We start from the raw sequence: 18,083 nt of genomic DNA, 5'->3' as shown, positions 1-18,083 counted from the left end.
TGACACTGGTTTTGTGTTCCCCGTCCTCCCGTGTGACGACAGGTAGCTGTAGACCGTTAGATAAGTAGGTGACCGATAACCAATAGGTACAGGAAACCAGTAGGTGGTCAATGTAAGTGATGGGTACACGTGAATAACAGCTGTGTGATGGACAAGTCCTGCCCACAGGCCTCCTGGGCACCCAGGGCCCCTGGGGCTGGGGGTGCTCTGGGGTGGGCTGTGCTGTGCGCTGCAGGAGGTGCAGCAGCCTCTCTGGGCCCCACACACCAGGAGCCAGGAGCAGCCCCACCCAGGGTGTGAGAGCCCCCTGGACAGACAGGATGGGTCGATGACAGAGAGATAGATGGACAGACAGGATGGGTAGATGACAGATAGACAGATAGATGGATAGATAGGTAGACAGGATGGATAGATGATAGAAGATAGAGAGATGATAGACAGAACTGGTGGATGACAGAGAGATAGATAGATGATAGATACCTAGATACACAGATGGACAGACAGGATTAGTAGATAATAGATAGATAGGCAGATAGATAGATGATAGATAGATGATTGACAGACAGGTGACAGCTGGGTGGACCGATGATGGACAGAGACTCTGTCCTGCAGGTCTCCTCAGCCCTGGGGGCCTCTGGGGCTGGGGGTGTTCTGGGGTGGGCTGTGCTGTGCGCTGCAGGAGGTGGAGCAGCCTCTCTGGGCCCCACACACCAGGAGCCAGGAGCAGCCCCTCCCGGCTAAGTTCATGAGAACTGACTCTAGACATTTCCTAGTGACCTCTGAGAGGGAAAATAAAAGGTCACCTGGGTTGAGGACCTCTCCCTGACCCCCTGGCTGAGCGGCACCCACTCACCACTTCTCCTGCGCCCTGGCCCTGAGCTGTGAGGGACTCGGGGCTACTTGTCGCCCTGGGGGACCCCCTGTGATACTGACCAGGACCTCCGGGTCCCCTGTGCGGATTCCCAGGTGTCACCCCCAGCTTGGTTCCCCCCTGAGCCCGCGTAGCATCTGCTTGGGGCTCCGTGAAAGGACCCCCGGGGCTGTTCTGCGGGGCCCAGCTCGGCTGCTGACCACAGCGGCCCCGTGACCTCAATTTCCTCTTCAGTCAGACCCGAAAAATGTCACTTTCTCGCCTCCAGCCCAGGGACCGGCCACCCAGCCTCAGATACACAGAGAATTGTGCAAAAAAATGCCAGGCGTCGCAGGTGGAGGGGCCAGCGCTGACCCCCAGGTCCAGCTGGGTGGACGCAGGCACTTCCTGGGATGCCCTCGGCCGGGGACTCAGCAGAGGTCCCCTAAGGTGGGTCCCGGCAGCTCCGTGGTGTCCGTGGTGACACTCCAGAGCTTGTCCCTCGACTCAGGTGCACGTGAGGCGCTGTGTCCTCCTGGGGACGAGGGAGGTGCCCCCGTCCCCAGGGACGAGGACCCAGGCAGGTGCATCCCGGTGACTTAGCGGGACGTGGAGCCCCTGGGACGCGTCACCCACCCCATCCTGGACCTCTGCCTCTGGCCGCCGTCCTTCTAGAACCTTCTGGCTGGGCTCCCAGGTGGGGTGTGACCTGGGGACAGGTCTCGAGTAGCCTTGGGGTAGGAACCTGGGGACCGTGAGCCCATGGAGGCTCTGCTGAAGCACCAGGGGACAGATGGGTCCTCAGAGCACCCGTCCACCCACCCATCGGTCCCTCCATCCATCCACCCACCCATCAGTCCCTCCATCCGTCCACCCATCTGTCCATCCATCCGTCCACCTATCTGTCCATCCAACTGTCCACCCATCCATCCATCATCCGTCCACCCATGTGTCCACCCATCTGTCCACCAATCCGTCCATCCATCCACCCATCCATCCACCCATCCATCCATCCATCCGTCCACCCATCTGTCCACACACCCACCCGTCCATCCATTGTCCACCGGTCCACCCACCCACCCGCCATCTTGTTTTCCTCCCTCCCTCTCAGGTGTGGCGCGACCCACCACCCCCCTCTCTTCTATCCGTCCCTCTGTCCACCCAGCGTCCACCTACCTGCCTCTCCGCTATCGTCCGTCACGGATCCATCACCCGTCCCCCCGCCCGTCCACCTGCTCACCGTCCGTCTCCTGTCCGCCCGTCTGTCCACTCATCTGACCTCCCCCCCCGCCCGGGGTGAACAGCACGTGGATGTCTCTGGTCACCTCTGACCCTGGGTCCCTCCCAACCCCAGCCATCTCAGGGGGTCGGCCGTGCAGGGACAGGAAGCGAAACCCTCGGGGACCTGTCCACATGGAGGAGCCCTGTTGGCGCTGTCCCTGGGTTGGACGGGCTGAGCGATGGCGGCCGACGGTGGACGGGGGTCTGAATGACATCGGAGAAGTCGAAGACGAAGTGCGGGCTGCTCGCTGGCCCAGTTCTAGGGGTCACAGGGACAAGACCCCACAGAGGCCACAGTGTCCCCGTCCCTCTCAACAGTGACAGCTCACGATTGTCATTTAAAAAATCAGCAGCACTCACAGCACATGGCAGATGACCCTGCACCGCGGCTTCCAGCTCATGGTGACCGCGTCCTCGTGGGCCAACTGGGCCAGGGACGGTTCCTCCCAGGAGGCTACCGACTGGGGACCCGCCGTTTGACAGGACAGCAGACCTGAAACCCTCCGTCAGGGCGCCCCAGGGGAAGTAGCCAGGGACCTAGAGGGGGATAAAAAGAGGAACCGGCTCCCCGTCCCAGTGATGGACACCCACACGGGGTCCCTACCCACGATTCACTGTGGACCACAATCACTCCACGGAACGTTCCAGAAACAAGGGACGAGCGCTAGATTGCATGTCGTTGTGAGGAGCCCGGAAAAAATCTCCCCCTCGCCCACCCTCTGCTGCCCGGATCGGGATGGAGCCTGTGGGCAGTGTTTCCGCCCAGTATAGGCTGCCCTCCAGCCGTCAATCCGGGGACCCGAGGGACTGTCTCTGTCCATCAGCGACTTGTTTTATTTTTAAAACAGCCCCCAGGGTCCAGGAGTCGTGAGGCTGGCCACTCCGACGGGCCCGGGGGAAGAAAAGTTGAAAAGATCTAAATTCATTGCAGAAAGCGGCTGAAATTGTGCAAAAACCGTGAGACTTTCAGAGACAGAGAGAGAGGAAAAAAAAGGGAAGAAACCACATTTATCCGCCCAGCCCAGGGTGGGGCCTGGGACTCTCCCGAGGGCCCCCGTGAGACGGAGATGTCCCCCTCGGCACGGGGGACAGCAGACCCCAGGGGCCGGTGTAAAGGTCAGGGTGGAAATTTCCCAGGCCCCAGGGCGGAAGTGAGATCCAGGGGGCCCCAGGCTGCAGAGCGTCCTGGGAAACCACCCTGTGGTGGCCACAAGGCGGCCTCCCCGCGGACCAGGAAGCCTGCTGTGCTCCCTTGGCGCCCTGAGGTCTGGCCCCCAAAGGGGTGACCCACATTGTCCCCCACAGGTGGGGACACTGAAATCCCTCGTCACAGCTGACAGGACATGCGGAGGGTTAGGGGTGTTTTAAACCCGTGCTCCAATCGTATACAAGTGTCATAGTTCCGTGCATACAGCAGGCATCAAAAATGGCCTCCCTGTGTCTCTCCCAGCCCCTAGCCGTCACTGTCCCGCTGGCCGGTGGCCTTAATTTGAGCTTCCATCCGGGAAAGAGAACACCCAGCGCCTGTCTCTCGGGGTCTGTCTTGTTTCGCTCTATAGAACACCCTCCAGTTGCATTTATTCAGCACCTGTCCTTGTTCCTGGCTGAGTAGTATTCTTCTTGTTTGTGGCTGGCTAATATTCCACCGCTCCAGGGCATATACGCAAAGGAAATGAAATCGCGGACCAGTGGCCCACGGCCTCCTGTGCACCGGCAGCGTCCCCCAAACCAAGGCACGGTGTCACCTTGAAGTGTCATCTCCTGCCCGAGTCTGGAGCCTCTGACGAAGACCCAAGGCAGGGGGCGGCTTTCAGGGCTCCTTGGTGGGCTCCTGTGGACGGCTGGACGCTCTTCGGCGCATGTCCATTACGGCGTCACAGGCCCCGGGCATCGTGATGTCCCAGGCCCATGCATCGCGGTGTGGCACGCTCCGGGCATCGCATTGCGGCGCTTGAATCTGGCCACTTCACACACCTGACCCTTCAGATGGATGCCTCTGACCTTCAGAATGTCCCCTGTGGTCCCCTGACCCGGGGTGGCCTGCAGGACCTGGATACCTTGTGTCCAGCACCCCCGGGGTTTGCAAGGACTGGGTACCTAGTAACTAGCACCTGGGTCGTTTGCAAAGACTGGGTACCTAGTAACCAGCACCTGGGTCATTTGCAAAGACTGGGTACCTAGTAACCAGCACCCTGGGTTATTTGCAAGGACTGGGTACCTAGTAACCAGTACCTGGGTCGTTTGCAAGGACTGGGTACCTAGTAACCAGCACCTGGGTCATTTGCAAGGACTGGGTACCTAGTAACCAGCACCCTGGGTTATTTGCAAGGACTGGGTACCTAGTAACCAGTACCTGGGTCGTTTGCAAAGACTGGGTACCTAGTAACCAGCACCTGGGTCATTTGCAAGGACTGGGTACCTAGTAAGCAGCACCTGGGTCATTTGCAAGGACTGGGTACCTAGTAAGCAGCACCTGGGTCATTTGCAAAGACTGGGTACCTAGTAACCAGCACCTGGGTCATTTGCAAGGACTGGGTACCTAGTAACCAGCACCTGGGTCATTTGCAAAGACTGGGTACACTGTAACGAGCACCCCCCGGTCTGCAGGAGCCGGATACCTTGTGCCCCACGCCCCTGGGTGGTCCGCAGCAGCTGGACACCTCGGAGCCGGCTGAATGCACCCTGTCACCGTGGACGTCTGTAGCTCGCTGCTTGGGGACGCCTGGCACTTTGCAGCCCTGGACGCTCCTCTGAGCACATGGCTGCAGACCCCCAGGTCCCGGCCACTGTCGTCTCCGCCTGTCGGAGACGGGCCTTGGCAGAGGCAGTGTGAGGGACAGGGGCTGTTGGCCTCTCCCTGTGGCCTGTCCCTTGGCTAACGCTCGAAGTCGGCCCACACCTTGGGGTCTGACTCCAAGGCTGACCGCTCTCCCGTCCGCGGACTTGCCTGGCTTTTTCTGCACCCGCTTGTCCCCTGATGGACACGGGGCTGGGTTGCGTTTTTGGGAGGTTCCCTGGACCCCGTTGGGTGTCCCGCCCAGGAATGGGGACACCTGGTCACGTGGAAGCTTGATCTGGCAGATAGTCCTGCAGCGTCTGGGACACTTTCCAGCAAACGTGACTCTTTAAAACCCTGTGGCCGGCCTCCTGCGCCCTGTACCCCGCGTCCTGCTTCTTGGTAAGGAGGACAGGAGGCTAGCCAGAGAGCCCCCCAGCCTGGGTGGTTAGATCAGCAGAGGTCTATCGCCCCTGCCCTGGAGGATGGAGGTCCGAGGTCCAGGTGTGGGCAGAAGTGGCTCCTCCTGACCCTCTCCCCTGGGCTTGCAGCCGCCGTCTTCTCCCTGTGTCCTTCGGGACCGTCCCTCTGTGTGCCTCTGTGTCCTCATCTCCTCCTCTACAAGGACCCCAGTCCTGCTGGACAGGGCCACCCTGGGGACCTCACTGCCCCTCCATCCCCTCTGCCAAGACCCCTCTCCACCCACACAGGCACGTCCCAAGGTCCTGGGGCCAGGGCTGAGCCGAGGGGCCTTGGAGACACCTGCTCCCTGTGCACTCGGACTCAATCCCACAGGCCTGTCCCTCCCCCCTGGGTCTGCAGGGGACACTTTTCGGGGCTGCAGACACCCGACACCCACACGGGGACCCTAGGGAGCCCCCTTCTCCGTGTTTAAAAGGAGCCTCTATAAAATCAATCCCAGGGGAGCCTTGTCGTGACCCACGGCCACCGAGGTCCCCAGCGAACCTCCTGCGGTCACATGCTGAGTACAGGAGGGGACACTCTTTATTTCAAACGTGTTCAAAATGCATCTTTTTTTAATTAAAAAAAATCCCCTCGGGGGCGGCTCCACCCCGGGGACCTGAGAAAGAGGAACCCTCCCGGGGTTTCGCAAGGTCCCTGCCCTTCAGCCAAACTCAGGGCCACAGGTGGCCGGCCGTCAGCCCTGGGACCCGGAGGCCACCGCAGGGTCCCGTCAGGGGACAGGCACTGACCTCCGAGCTCATGCAAACCGGCTGCCTCCGCTGGGCCAGGCAGGAGGGTCAGGGGACATTTGGAGAAGCCCCCGAGGCCAGCACCCCCCGGGACCCCACTGTCCTGTGGCCCTCGTAAGTCAGGGGACCCCGGTGGCTGTGGGCGGGAGGCCCAGGGGACAGGAAGGATCCCGTCCTGACCCCAGGAGCCGGGTCACCAGTGCCTTGGGCACGGGGACCCCGGGACACCTGTGTTTTGCTTTCGGTTTTCTGTTTTGGGGACGAGGGGAGGTCCCTTCTGGCTTCCGTGATTCAAAACAGTCGGCGTCGAGGGAGCTGAAAACGTGCTGGCCCCGGGGTCCAGAGGTGGCCCCCTCTCTGGGATTTGGGGGGAACCCAAAAGGAGACCCCAGTCCCCATTAGACAGGGTCTCTGCCCCAGGTCCCAGGAACCACCAATGACCTCCTGTCCCCGTGCGCTGGCCTGCTCCAGGTAAATCACGTGTGTCCCTGGGTGTCCGGCGTCTCTCGCTGAGCCGCGCATCCTTGAGGCCCATCCAAGTGCTAGCAGGGGACAGCTCCGTTCCGCTTCCTGGGCTCCTCTTTCTGGCTGAGTAATATTCCACAGTGTGACAGACACACCTGTGGGCCTGGGCACCCCTGTGGACACCACCGCTGTGGACATCAGGCACAGCTCTGCGCTGACCTCCGCCATCGGTTCTGGGGGGGCGGGGCAGGAGGGATGCTGGATGGCCCGTCGGTCACTGTGAACTCCGACGTTACAGGGTGACCTGTCAGGGTTGCGGGAACGGCCAGCCATGTCCACAGTGGACGCACGTTTGCCTTCCCGCCAGCACACGAGGGTTCCCTCCCCCGGGTCCCCATGTGTCCTCTGATCTCAGCCACCTCCACGGGCGCAAAGTGGCCTCTCGCGGCCCCTGCAGCAAGTCCATCACCTCCTGCCTTTCTGCCAGGGTCTGTGACCGCTGCACTATTCACAGCGAGAGGCAAGAAACCAGGATTCCACTAGTGTGCGTGTAAGGATCTCCATGGGTATGCATGTGATGATCCCCATAGGTATACATGTAATGATTCCCATGGGTATGCATGCAATAATCCTCATGGGTATGCATGTGATGATCCCCATAGGTATACATGTAATGATCCCCATGGGTATGCATGTAATAATCCTCATGGGTATGCATGTGATGATCCCCATAGTTATGCATGCAATAATTCCCATAGGTATGCATGTAATAATCCCCATAGGTATGCATGCAATAATTTCCATAGGTATGCATGTAATAATCCCCATATGTATACATGCAATAATCCCCATGGGTATGCATGCAATAATCCCCATAGGTATGCATGCAATAATCCCATTGGTATACATGTAATAATCCCCATAGGTATGCATGTAGTAATTCCCATGTGTATGCATGCAATAATCCCCATGGGTATGCATGCAATAATTCCCATGTGTATGCATGTAATAACCCCCATGGGTATGCATGTAATAATCCACATAGGTATGCATGTAATGATCCCATGGGTATTCATGCAATAATCCCCACAGGTATGCAATAATCCTCATGGGTATGCATGCAATAATCCCCATAGGTATGCATGTGGTAATTCCCATGGGTATGCATGCAATGATCCCCATAGGTATGCATGCAATGATCCCCATAGGTATGCATGCAATGATCCCCACAGGTATGCATGCAATGATCTCCACAGGTGTGCATGTAATGATCCCCACAGGTATGCATGCAATAATGTGGGAACAATCACATCCTCCCAATAATCTATAATAATAATAATAATCTATAACACAATAGTAGTGAAGTCGGGTATGGCTCTGTCACACACAGTCACCTGCCAGCTAGGCTGGTAAATCATGTCTATTACACGCACTCTTCAAAGTTCAGGTGCAGTTTGCAGGTGACATGATGCAGCGCACACTCACTGCCCATAAAATGCCACAGGATCCAGCCTCACAGGGGACATGCATGACGGGCATGACTGGCATCGTGGATGGAGATCTGTGCCATCCCGTGCCTCACGGACAGCGTCACACATGATCCAGTTCCGACAGACACAGTGAGTGTGTGGGATGCATGAGCACATGACATCCATGACGTCACAGAGCAGAACACAGGCCCGTGTCACCCAGGCCACCTGCTCTGTGGTCTATCAGTTAGTGACCCTGGTCCAGCCTCTGCCGTCCAGGGTGGGAGCGACCTTGTCCTCTGAGAGTCTGGCTCCCGGGACAGCCCTAGCACCCTCCGAGGGGACTAACTGTAGGAGAAGCCCAACTGTTGCTAGGTGCAGATGGATGCATCTGCTCCTGATGGCAGCTGCCTCCGGCCAATCTTGTCACATCACCGCCTCCGTGAGCTCTGCAGCCCAGTCGCTTTATTGGTCAACCCTTCCGTCTGAGGCTGTCACCGTTAAGCCATAAAGGGATGTCACTCTGAACGGACAAGAAGCCACTGGCGGAGGGATGGAAAGACGACCGATCGTCTGTGGAGTGGAATAGTACTCAGCCATGAAAACAGAGGCATTCCACACCGGTTCCATTGGAAAAGAGGATTCGGGGGTGACAGAAGCCGGGTCCTTAGCTGTCAAGGGGCTGAGGGGACAAAGGAAGAAGGGGGTTAACCGTGGCGCGGTTCAGGGTTGGCCTGAAAATCTTGTAGGGTCGGTCGATTGCACCCCAGTAAAGCTGTTTCTTAAATAAATAAGAACAGGGGGCCCCCCTGGTGCTCGCCAGGCCTCGAACCCTGGGCCTCCTCTTGCAAGATCTTGCAAAGTGGCCCCGAGCGAGCCCCGTGGGGGGGCTGGGGCCGGGGCTGCACCAGCTGCGCCCTGTGCGCTCCGGGGAGGGGGCCTCCGGCTGCCCGTGGCGACGCGACCAACCGTTAATCTCGTTTTACAGAGTTGCCTCCCCTCGGTCGGGGCCTCCGCTGCTGCAAACCGCAGGCGCCTGGGTTTCAGGGAAGCGGAGGCCGTTAGAGCTGATTTCCTGATTAATGGTCCGTGCAACCCGCGGAGCAGCGCGGGCGCGCGCCCCTACCCAGGCCCTGAACGCGGCCTTCCTGGGCCGGTCACTGGGGACCGCTCAGTGCAGAGCCAGCACTGCGGACCGAGGAGCCCGAGGGGTGCAGGGGGCCGCCCACCAGGTGCCAGGTGCACCCAGAACAGCCGACGGCGGTGGAGGCGGGGCGCGCTGGGGCTGCAGATGCTGTGCGCTCTTGCTCGTTTCTTGCATCACCTGCGCGCCCCGCGGCTCTGGCCTGGGTTCAAGGGCGCGTGATATTTAAATGTGCACCAGGCGTAGGCGTCCAGCGGCGGGTTCTCCTGCGTCCCCAGCTCTGCGCGCAGAAATGGAGACAGCAGCCTCAGGCCCCTCGCCCTGAGCGCGCGGCTCCCTCGCCTGTATTTTTCCAGAGCCCAAACCTGGGGACTGGACCCAGGGGTTGCTTTACCGTCGAGCCCCATCCCCTGCCCCTTTTTGGTATTTTATTTCCAGACTTGGTCTCCCCAAGTTGCTTAGTTAGTTCCCCACTACGTTGCTGAGGCTGGCCTCCAATTGCAAACCTCCTGCCCCAGCCTCCTGAATCCCTGGGATGACACGGGTGCAGGTCTTTTTTCCCCAAGGTGTGCGGGGAGTTTAGAACGGGAAGCACCCAGATGGCCGCGGGTTGGACTCTCTGTCCGGCACCCACTCCTCTCGGGCGCGGGTGTTTCCTGCTGATAGATTCCCTCGCAGGGTGTGCCCGGGGCCAAAGGGCCAACGCCCGCTCTGGGCAGCCCTGAGGGTCCCTGAGGCTGGTCCTGGGAGCAGAGGGCAGCCCGGGGCCGCCTGGGAGCCCGTGCAGGGTCTGCGCTGGACGCAGAGACCCCGGCCCCTGCGTGGATTTTAACAGGCTCCTTCTGCAAACGGAGAGCCACGTGCGCCCCGGTGGCTGGTCTGTTTGGTTTCACTTTCCTGCTTAATAGGGCGAAGGCCTTTTCCTCCACCCCCCCCCCAGGCAGAGGGGAGGCATGTGCCTTGGGACCCCTGCAATGACCCCCAGAGGGGCTTCGTGGGCACAGAGAGCGTCCCTGTTCGGCTCCCGGCCCGGGCGCTCCTGGGCGGGTCGTTGCGCCACCTGAACGCAGGAGCGCGCGGTGCGGATTGTCCGGCCCCCGAGGAGGTGGCCCTTGCACAGTAGAGGAAAGAAAGGGCGGACAGTTGAGTCCAAGTCGGATCGCGTGGTCAGCAACCCCCAGGGGGGACCGGTCACTCCGCTGGACAGGCGGGAAACTCAGCAGGGGCTGAGACTGCAGAGGTGCTGGACGGGGAGGTCTTCTCCAGAGGACGCCAATGTTTGGCCTTAGATCCTTGGAAGGACCTGATCCCCCGTGGACAGAGACCTGTGGAGACTGGTGATAGACACCTGTCTGTATAGATGATTGACAGGTGTGGACCTAGATGACCCACGGGGAGGTTTCTAGATGAGTGGCCAATGGATAGACGCAGCCTTCATGCAGGGCTCCTTTCTCGAGGGGGAAACCTCTGACTTTGTTCCTCGGCCCTTCGACTGATTGGACGAGGCCCACCCCCACCGCTAAGGATTTTTTACTTAAGTCATCCCAGAAACACCCTCCCAGCCATCCCCCCTCCTCCCGGCCCCGGGAGGGTCCACTCGAAGTCCCTGAGCCTCGTGGACACTGACCCCGACTGGCAATGGAATCTCCCTGCAGGGTTAAGCAGAGACCCCCCCAGACAGACGTGTGTTGGGTTTCCCCGACTCTGATGCTCCGTATTCGCGTTGCATAACCCGTTCCCCCCCTGCCCCCAAGAGGTGAGCGTATTTGGAAAAGGTGACAGGAACTCATTTGCAAAATCAAGAAAGGGAACCAGGTGCACGCTGGGTGGCAGATGGCCCTGTGGAAGCCGAGCCGGGTCCCCCTTCGGCTCCGCCATTTCAGCAGCAGCGTCGCGGAAGGTAAGTCCCGAGCCTTCTTCTGGGGCCGCTCAGACGAGATCCACTTGCCCTTCGCCTTGGGGGACCCTGCTGGGGACACTGTTGGGTTTCTAAAATGCCCCAGAGACCCACACTGGGTGGTGCGCATCTTGGAGCGTCCATCCACCATTTCCTCCAGCCTCCACATGCCCCCAAACCAGGGGTTTGGGGACAGACACGGTGGCACACACCTGAGATCCCAGCTACTCAGGAGGCTGAGGCAGGAGGACCCCACGGCGGAGGCCAGCCTCGGCACCTTAGCAAGATCCCATCTCAAAATAAAAAAAAAAAAATCTAGGCTGGGCGCCTGTCATCCCAGCGGCTGGGGAGGCTGAGTTGGGAGGCCACAGCGAGGCCCTAAGCGGCTCAGGGAGGCCCTGTCACTAAATAAGATGCCCAATATGGCTGGGGACGGGGCTCAGGGGTCGGGGGGCCCTGAGTTCAACTTTTAGCCCTAGAGAAGTTTTGAGGCTCGGGATGGGACCCAGGGCTCTGTGCTTGCTAAGGACATCTGTACCTCGGAGCCACTGTTCCAGACCCCGAGATTCTGTGGGACTTAAAATCCATCAAGGGAAATGGGGCTTCGGGGTGGGGGAGGGGAGAGGCCACAGGGACCCTAATTTGCCTTCCCCTGGGTGGCCCCCCGATGGCAGCTCCCAGGTGGAGCCAGATGCCTGGGTGACGGGCAGTCCCTGGGGCAGCCGAGCCACCCCTCTGGACCAGTCCCCACCTCCGTGTAGCCAGGCAAATGCGGCCGGTCTCCCGGGACCCTGATTAGGCGGGGGGACCTCGATTTGACCCTGTGCAAATGAGGAACCAGGCCTGAGAGCCGAGCCGGCCTCTGGGACATCCCTCCCCACCCTGGAGGTGACCCAGATCACCTCTCCCGGGCTTGGAAGTGAGGTCGCTGGGCGATGTCCAGCGTCCTCGGCGACCCGAGGTGGAAGCCAGTGCAGCGTCCCTCACAACGCGCTCCCTCAACTTCCAGGGAGAAAGACACAGACAAGGAGCAAAGGAGCTTCCGGGTGCTCAGAGGCCTGAGTGCCAATGGGCAGGTGGGGCGCCGGGTTCCTTGTCCCTGGGGAGCAGGCAGGGCCCCTTCCCGCATGTTCTCCGTGACATTAGAACGCACTGGGACGCGTCCTCCATAAATGGATTGTCACTTCTCCTCCTTCTGGTTGGACATGGTGTAGAATCACCCGGGTCCTGTGGTCCTATATGCACCCAGGGTCACCATGTCCCATTCATTGTATGGTCCTTCCTACCCCCTGTCCCTCCCCTCCCTTCAGTCCCCTCTGCCTAGTCCACCATACCTCTATTTGTCCCCTAGTCCCCCTCTTACTGTGAGTTACCATCCGCATTTCAGGGAGAATGTTTGTCCTCGGTCTTTTTGGGGACTTGCTTAGCTTGGTCAGCCTGGTGTCTCCCAACTCCATTCCTTTACCAGCGAACGCCATCATTTCACTCTTCTTCATGGCTGAGTAATATTCCACGGCGTACACGTACCACATTTTCTTTATCCATCACCTGCTGAAGGGCACCGAGGTGGCTCCCTGGGGACAGGGCTCCGGGGCCTTCTATCCCGTGGCTCCCCTGTCCCTGGGGCCCCTGGGGCCCGCGCCCTGACCCTTTCTGCGTCCCTCCCCTTGCAGGTCCGCGAGGATGAGCGCGCGTCCGCGGCTGCGGTGATGGGGCTAGTGGACATGAACGTGAGCGGTCCGGACAACGCGACGCTGCAGATGCTGCGGAACCCGGCCATCGCCGTGGCGCTGCCCGTGGTCTACTCGCTGGTGGTGCTGGTCAGCATCCCGGGCAACCTCTTCTCCCTGTGGGTGCTCTGCCGCCACATCGGGCCCAAGTCGCCGTCGGTCATCTTCATGATCAACCTGAGCGTCACGGACCTGATGCTGGCCAGCGTGCTGCCCTTCCAGATCTACTACCACTGCAACGGCCACCACTGGGTGTTCGGCGAGGTCCTCTGCAACGTGGTCACCGTGGCCTTCTACGCCAACATGTACTGCAGCATCCTGACCATGACCTGCATCAGCGTCGAGCGCTTCCTGGGCGTCGTCCACCCGCTCAGCTCCGCCCGCTGGCGCCGCCGCCGCTACGCGCTGGCCGCCTGCGCGGGCACCTGGGCGCTGCTGCTGGCCGCGCTCTTCCCGCTGGCGCGCACGGATCTCACCTACGAGGTGGACGCGCTGGGCATCGTCACGTGCTTCGACGTGCTCAAGTGGACCATGCTGCCCAGCGTGGCCATGTGGGCCCTGTTCCTCTTCACCATCTTCGTGCTCCTCTTCCTCATCCCCTTCGTGGTCACCGTGGCCTGCTACACGGCCACCATCACCAAGCTGCTGCGCACGGCCGACGGCGGCCAGGACCAGGGCCAGCGGCGGCGCGCCGTGTGCCTGGCCGCCGTGGTGCTGCTGGCCTTCGTCACCTGCTTCGCGCCCAACAACTTCGTGCTGCTGGTCCACATGGTCAGCCGGCTCTTCTTCGGCCGCAGCTACTACCACGTCTACAAGCTGACCCTCTGCCTCAGCTGCCTCAACAACTGCTTGGACCCCTTCGTCTACTACTTCGCCTCCCGCGAGTTCCAGCTGCGCCTGCGCCACTACCTGGGCTACGGCCGGCTGTCCAGCGACAGCCTGGACACGACGCGCCGGGACAGCCTCTTCTCCGCCAGGACGCTCTCTGCGCGCTCCATGTCCCCCAGCCCCGCGGACGCGCTGCAGGGCACCGGCCGGCCCGGCTTCAAGAGGCAGGAGAGTATCTTCTGAGCCTGGGAGTGACCTTTGCAGGAGGTCCAGCGGGGACACGCACCCCCCACGGCCACCCTGGAGGTGTGCAGAGACCACCTGCTCCGCTGAGCCATCGAGCCTTGACCCCCTGCTTCTTCCTGCTCACGGAATCGAACCCCAGCGGTAGTGGACACTGCGTGGGCCGTTGGTCTGCAGGTGCGGAGGACACCCGAGGACAGCTGGCCCTTGAAGGGTGTTCTTGGTTGGCCAAGGGGCTGCCCAGCCTGTCCCCAGCTGGAGATGGAGACGAGCATTCAGCCAGCTCAGCATCCCGTCCCCCGACTCTGCAGGCCGACACCTCCTTGGGGACATTGGAGAGGTGACCCTAGTCTGCAATCCCGGGGTCCCCTCCCTGCACCGGGTCCCTCCAGCCGGCTGCGTGCTGCCATCTGGGCAGGTTTCATGTGTGGTCACGCTGGCCACGGCGGTGCCGGCAAAAGGACCAGGTGACTCTGAGGAGCTACGGGGATCCTTGGGGGTGACGTCCCCACACCCCGCCCCCCTGCAGGAAGGAGCTGACTCCCGGGGCTTCTGAGAGGCTGCTCAGGAACCCTGTGGTGGAAGTCACCGGCAGCAAAACCCAGACCCGTCAGGACCAAGCAGCCAGCTGTCCCTGGGAGCACGGAGCTGGGTGCCGGACTCCACGGTGGCTTCACGGAGCAGCTTGCTTGCGGACTTCGATGGTGACTGGAAGGAGCTTCCAGGGCCAGAGGCTTCTCAGCCACAGGCAGGCACCTGGCTGGACCCCGCATGAGTTTGGGGACCAGGCACCAGTGAATAGGGTCCTCCCTGATTCAGGTCTGCGGGGACCTGGTGTGGGAACAGGGTCTCTGCAGAGGTCATGAGTGAAGGGTCCCGAGGTGGGCTCCTCCTGGGTCAGGGGGCCCTCGTGCCATGTCCTCCCTAGAGACAGAGGAGGGGACACAGACCAGAGGAGGAGCCCCATGGAGACGGAGACAGAGACTGCAGTGAGGGGCCACCCGCCCAGGGCCACCTGGAGCCCAGGAGCTGGAGAGGCAGGAGGAGCCCCCTGGAGCCCTGGAGGGGGCTCAGCCGGGGACCCTGGTCCAGCCTCTGTCCCCCAGGAACACACCAGCCCCTTGGACACCGAAGGTTCCCAAAGCCACATCCCTGACAGGCCACCATCTCCATCCTGTGACAGACCCCGCACCTCCCGGGGATGATCCCGTGGGTCCCAGAGCGTGTTTTTCCTGGCTGCCCCCGAGCAGAACCTAGAAAGTGACACGGAGTCAGACACGTCGAGGGTGGAAACCCTGAGCCAGCAAAATGGTCCCTGCGCGGACTGTGGGCGCCTCGGAGGCAAAGAAAAAAAAAAATCTACGAAAAACCTCAAACCACCAGCTCAGAGCAGAGCCCAGGAGCCTCAGGTCCTTGCCTCTTGCGGAGAATTCAAGACCCGGTGACATCAGCAAGTCTGTCCAGCTTGCGTCTGTCCCCTGGAGCTCACCGGACCTGCAGCCCCTGCGGAGAGAGGGACAGGGCAGATCCAGCTTTTCTCTGGACGATCCGGGCTGCTGTCCCCCCTTTGCCCAGCCTAGGAGCCACGCCCAGGTCCCCCCCATGTGACTTAGGCTCTGGAGTCTGTGGCTCCTGCCACCTGAGCCGTGTTCGGTGACGTGTGTGTCCACCACCCGAGTTCCAGGGCCGAGCATTGAGCATTTTAATCCTATTGACGCGCTCTGTGTGTTTACTGGATGCTCGTCCCCTTGGTCCCCGTGCCGCAGGCTCGGACACCCCAAAGAATAGAGGGGTGTCCACAGCAGCAGTGACTCGGTCCCCGTCACCCTGTCACTTGTGGACAGTGGAATTTTCATTGCTCTCACGTGCATCCAAGATGGACCAGGACCGCCTCTCGGGCACGAATGAGGACGGGGGACACCAAGGAGGGCCACTGGTTGGTTGAACGAGGGTGGCTAGCTTGTCTTTCAGGGCAGGACGTCAGGACCCCAGAGAAGTCCCCATCGGTGAGCTCTGCCCGTGGGCGAGCACGGTCATCCCCAGGGCCATCTTTCAAAGGAACCAGAGGTTCCCAAGAGACCCAAAGGGACATCATGTCCGCGACCCCAGATCCCAAGAGTGGTGACGCTAGCCTGGTGCAGGAACCCAGTCCCAGCGCCCCCCGGGGAGTCCTGGGCTGGACTTTGGGTCTGATCTAAAGTCCGTGGACCAGTGTGTCCTGGAGGCCGCCAAGACCCTCCGCCATTTTGGATTTTCTCTGGAGAAATGGGAAGATTTCTCTCCGGGGACGAGGACAAAGATCCAAGCCACCGGGGGCTCTCCTCCTTCTCCGCACCCCTGGCCTCGGGGGTCGGGCACTTGGAATGGCCGGGATGCCCCAGCCTCAGGTCAGCAGCAGGGGACGGCCGAGAGGGCACCTCCAGGATCTGCTCTGGGAGGCTATGGACACCGTGGTGAGGGGACTTCAGGAGGTGAGGCACGTGGCTTCGGGTCCCCCCCGTAGCTGCTCCCAGCCCCAGGGAGGTCCATTGCAGCCGGATGTCCATGTCAGGTCTCCAAGGCATGCACCTGTCCACCTGCCCATCCATCCAGGTATCCATCTATGCAGGTACCCACCTGCCCACCCATTCATCCATCCACCCACCTGTCCACCCAGTCTGTCCAGGGGGCTCTCACACCCTGGGTGGGGCTGCTCCTGGCTCCTGGTGTGTGGGGCCCAGAGAGGCTGCTCCACCTCCTGCAGCGCACAGCACAGCCCACCCCAGAGCACCCCCAGGGCAGAGACTGAGAAGCCCAGTCTAACTCGGGAGTGGTCCCCTGTGGACAGACGGTGCCCAGCCCACTCTTTCCAACCCTCTGGAGCTGGGGACGGCCCTGAGCCCCACAGCGCCCACGGCAGGTGTGTCCTGGTGGCAATCAATCCTCAGGGCAGGCGGGTTGCTGAGAGCCCAGGTGGCAGGTCGTCCTCTGGACCTGTTCCTGGGGACCGTGCGCCCCCTGGCGGGCACCTTGAGCCAGCGCCCTGACCCTGCAGGCAGACCTGACCTCCCAGAGTGCCCGCCCGTGGGTTCCCACCCCGTGCCCCACAACAGGAATCCTCCTGAAGCTTTGCAAAAGCAGATGCGCTGACCCTCATCTCCAGCCTCCCTCCCTGGCGGCTGGGACCCACGTGTCTGTCCCCCACCTCCCATTCCCTTCAGGGGGCTGGAGAGGACAGAATCCCCTTCCACTGGACGGCAGGACTGTCTTGCAGGGCTAACAACTGTGTCTTGTGCATTTCAGCCACAACGGGGGGTCCAGAATGTCCTCACCACAAATGACCAGTAGTTGAGGGGATGGAAGGGTAGCTGTCCTGTGTGTCCTGATGACACAGTACACATGTGTGTGCCTGGATGGAGGCACCGCTCGGGACCCCGTGAAAATGCACGGTGAGCCCACAGCAGGACTCAGGGCCCCACGGGTGGGTTTTCAGGAAGGTGGACTTCAGGACTGGCTGGCTCAAGGAAACAGAGCCCCAGGAAGGACGACTGGACGGGAACTCAGGTGGGTCTCCTCCCTCAAAGCCAACAGGATGCACTGCTCTGGTGGCCTCCCCAGAGATACATCCACCCTAAAGCCACAATTATATTCCAGCTGTATGTCTTTTTATATATTGAATATTAAACACCATGGTTGGGTTTTTTTTCCCGTCTTTATAAATTCGGCTCCTTTCTGGCTTCTCTCAGGGGTTTGCAGTCTCGTGCGGTTTTGCGCATTTTGCTAGATCTACTCCTGGGTTCGCTGCGCTTCCTTAATTCGGGTTGGAAATCCTTCCCGCCACCGGCGGCCTGCACTGCGCAGGCCCCGCCTCCGCCGAGCATGATTGGCATTCGCTCTCCTCGGGCGCCACCTGCCGGCCTCTAGGGGGTACTGTGCCCAGGCTGGTCGGAGGTGCCCAGGTGCCCCGCAGGGACCTTCATCCCCACACCTGCCTCCCTAACCCTAACCCTAATCCCCCGCGCCCATGCGGACCCCCATCTCCACCAACCCGTCCCCAGCGTTCCTCCGAACCCTACCCATGGCCCCACTGTCCCCTCAAAAGCTCCATTTGAAGGCTGCCCGTTGCGCTCCGTGACGCCCGCGGGTCTCTCCAGGCGTGCCACCAGGGGCCACCTTGCACTCACCCACCGCGCCCGCGCGGGACACT

General features: G+C 61.0%; 1 protein-coding gene across 3 annotated transcripts in view; it reads left to right on the top strand.

Annotated features, from left to right (window-relative positions):
* P2RY8 (P2Y receptor family member 8) overlaps positions 1-17,574 on the top strand; it is a 27,366-nt gene extending 9,792 nt beyond the window's left edge. For 2 of the 3 annotated variants that reach the window (XM_081276636.1, XM_081276634.1), the window contains exons 2-3: positions 12,770-16,284; positions 16,417-17,574. In XM_081276636.1, the coding sequence (XP_081132762.1) occupies positions 12,806-13,897 (1,092 nt within the window). In that variant the 5' untranslated portion in view covers positions 12,770-12,805 and the 3' untranslated portion in view covers positions 13,898-16,284; positions 16,417-17,574. Of the gene's footprint in view, positions 1-6,167; positions 6,236-12,769; positions 16,285-16,416 lie in introns of those variants that run through there. The other variant, XM_081276635.1, reaches the window with a different exon arrangement.
* Positions 17,575-18,083: the final 509 nt, after the last annotated feature.

The sequence above is a fragment of the Spermophilus citellus genome (assembly GCF_964194105.1).
Source record: "Spermophilus citellus genome assembly, chromosome: X".
In the NCBI taxonomy this organism is placed as follows: Eukaryota; Metazoa; Chordata; class Mammalia; order Rodentia; family Sciuridae; genus Spermophilus; species Spermophilus citellus.
The sequence above is the reverse complement of the archived record's forward strand: the minus strand, read 5'-3'. Positions and strand labels throughout refer to the sequence as shown.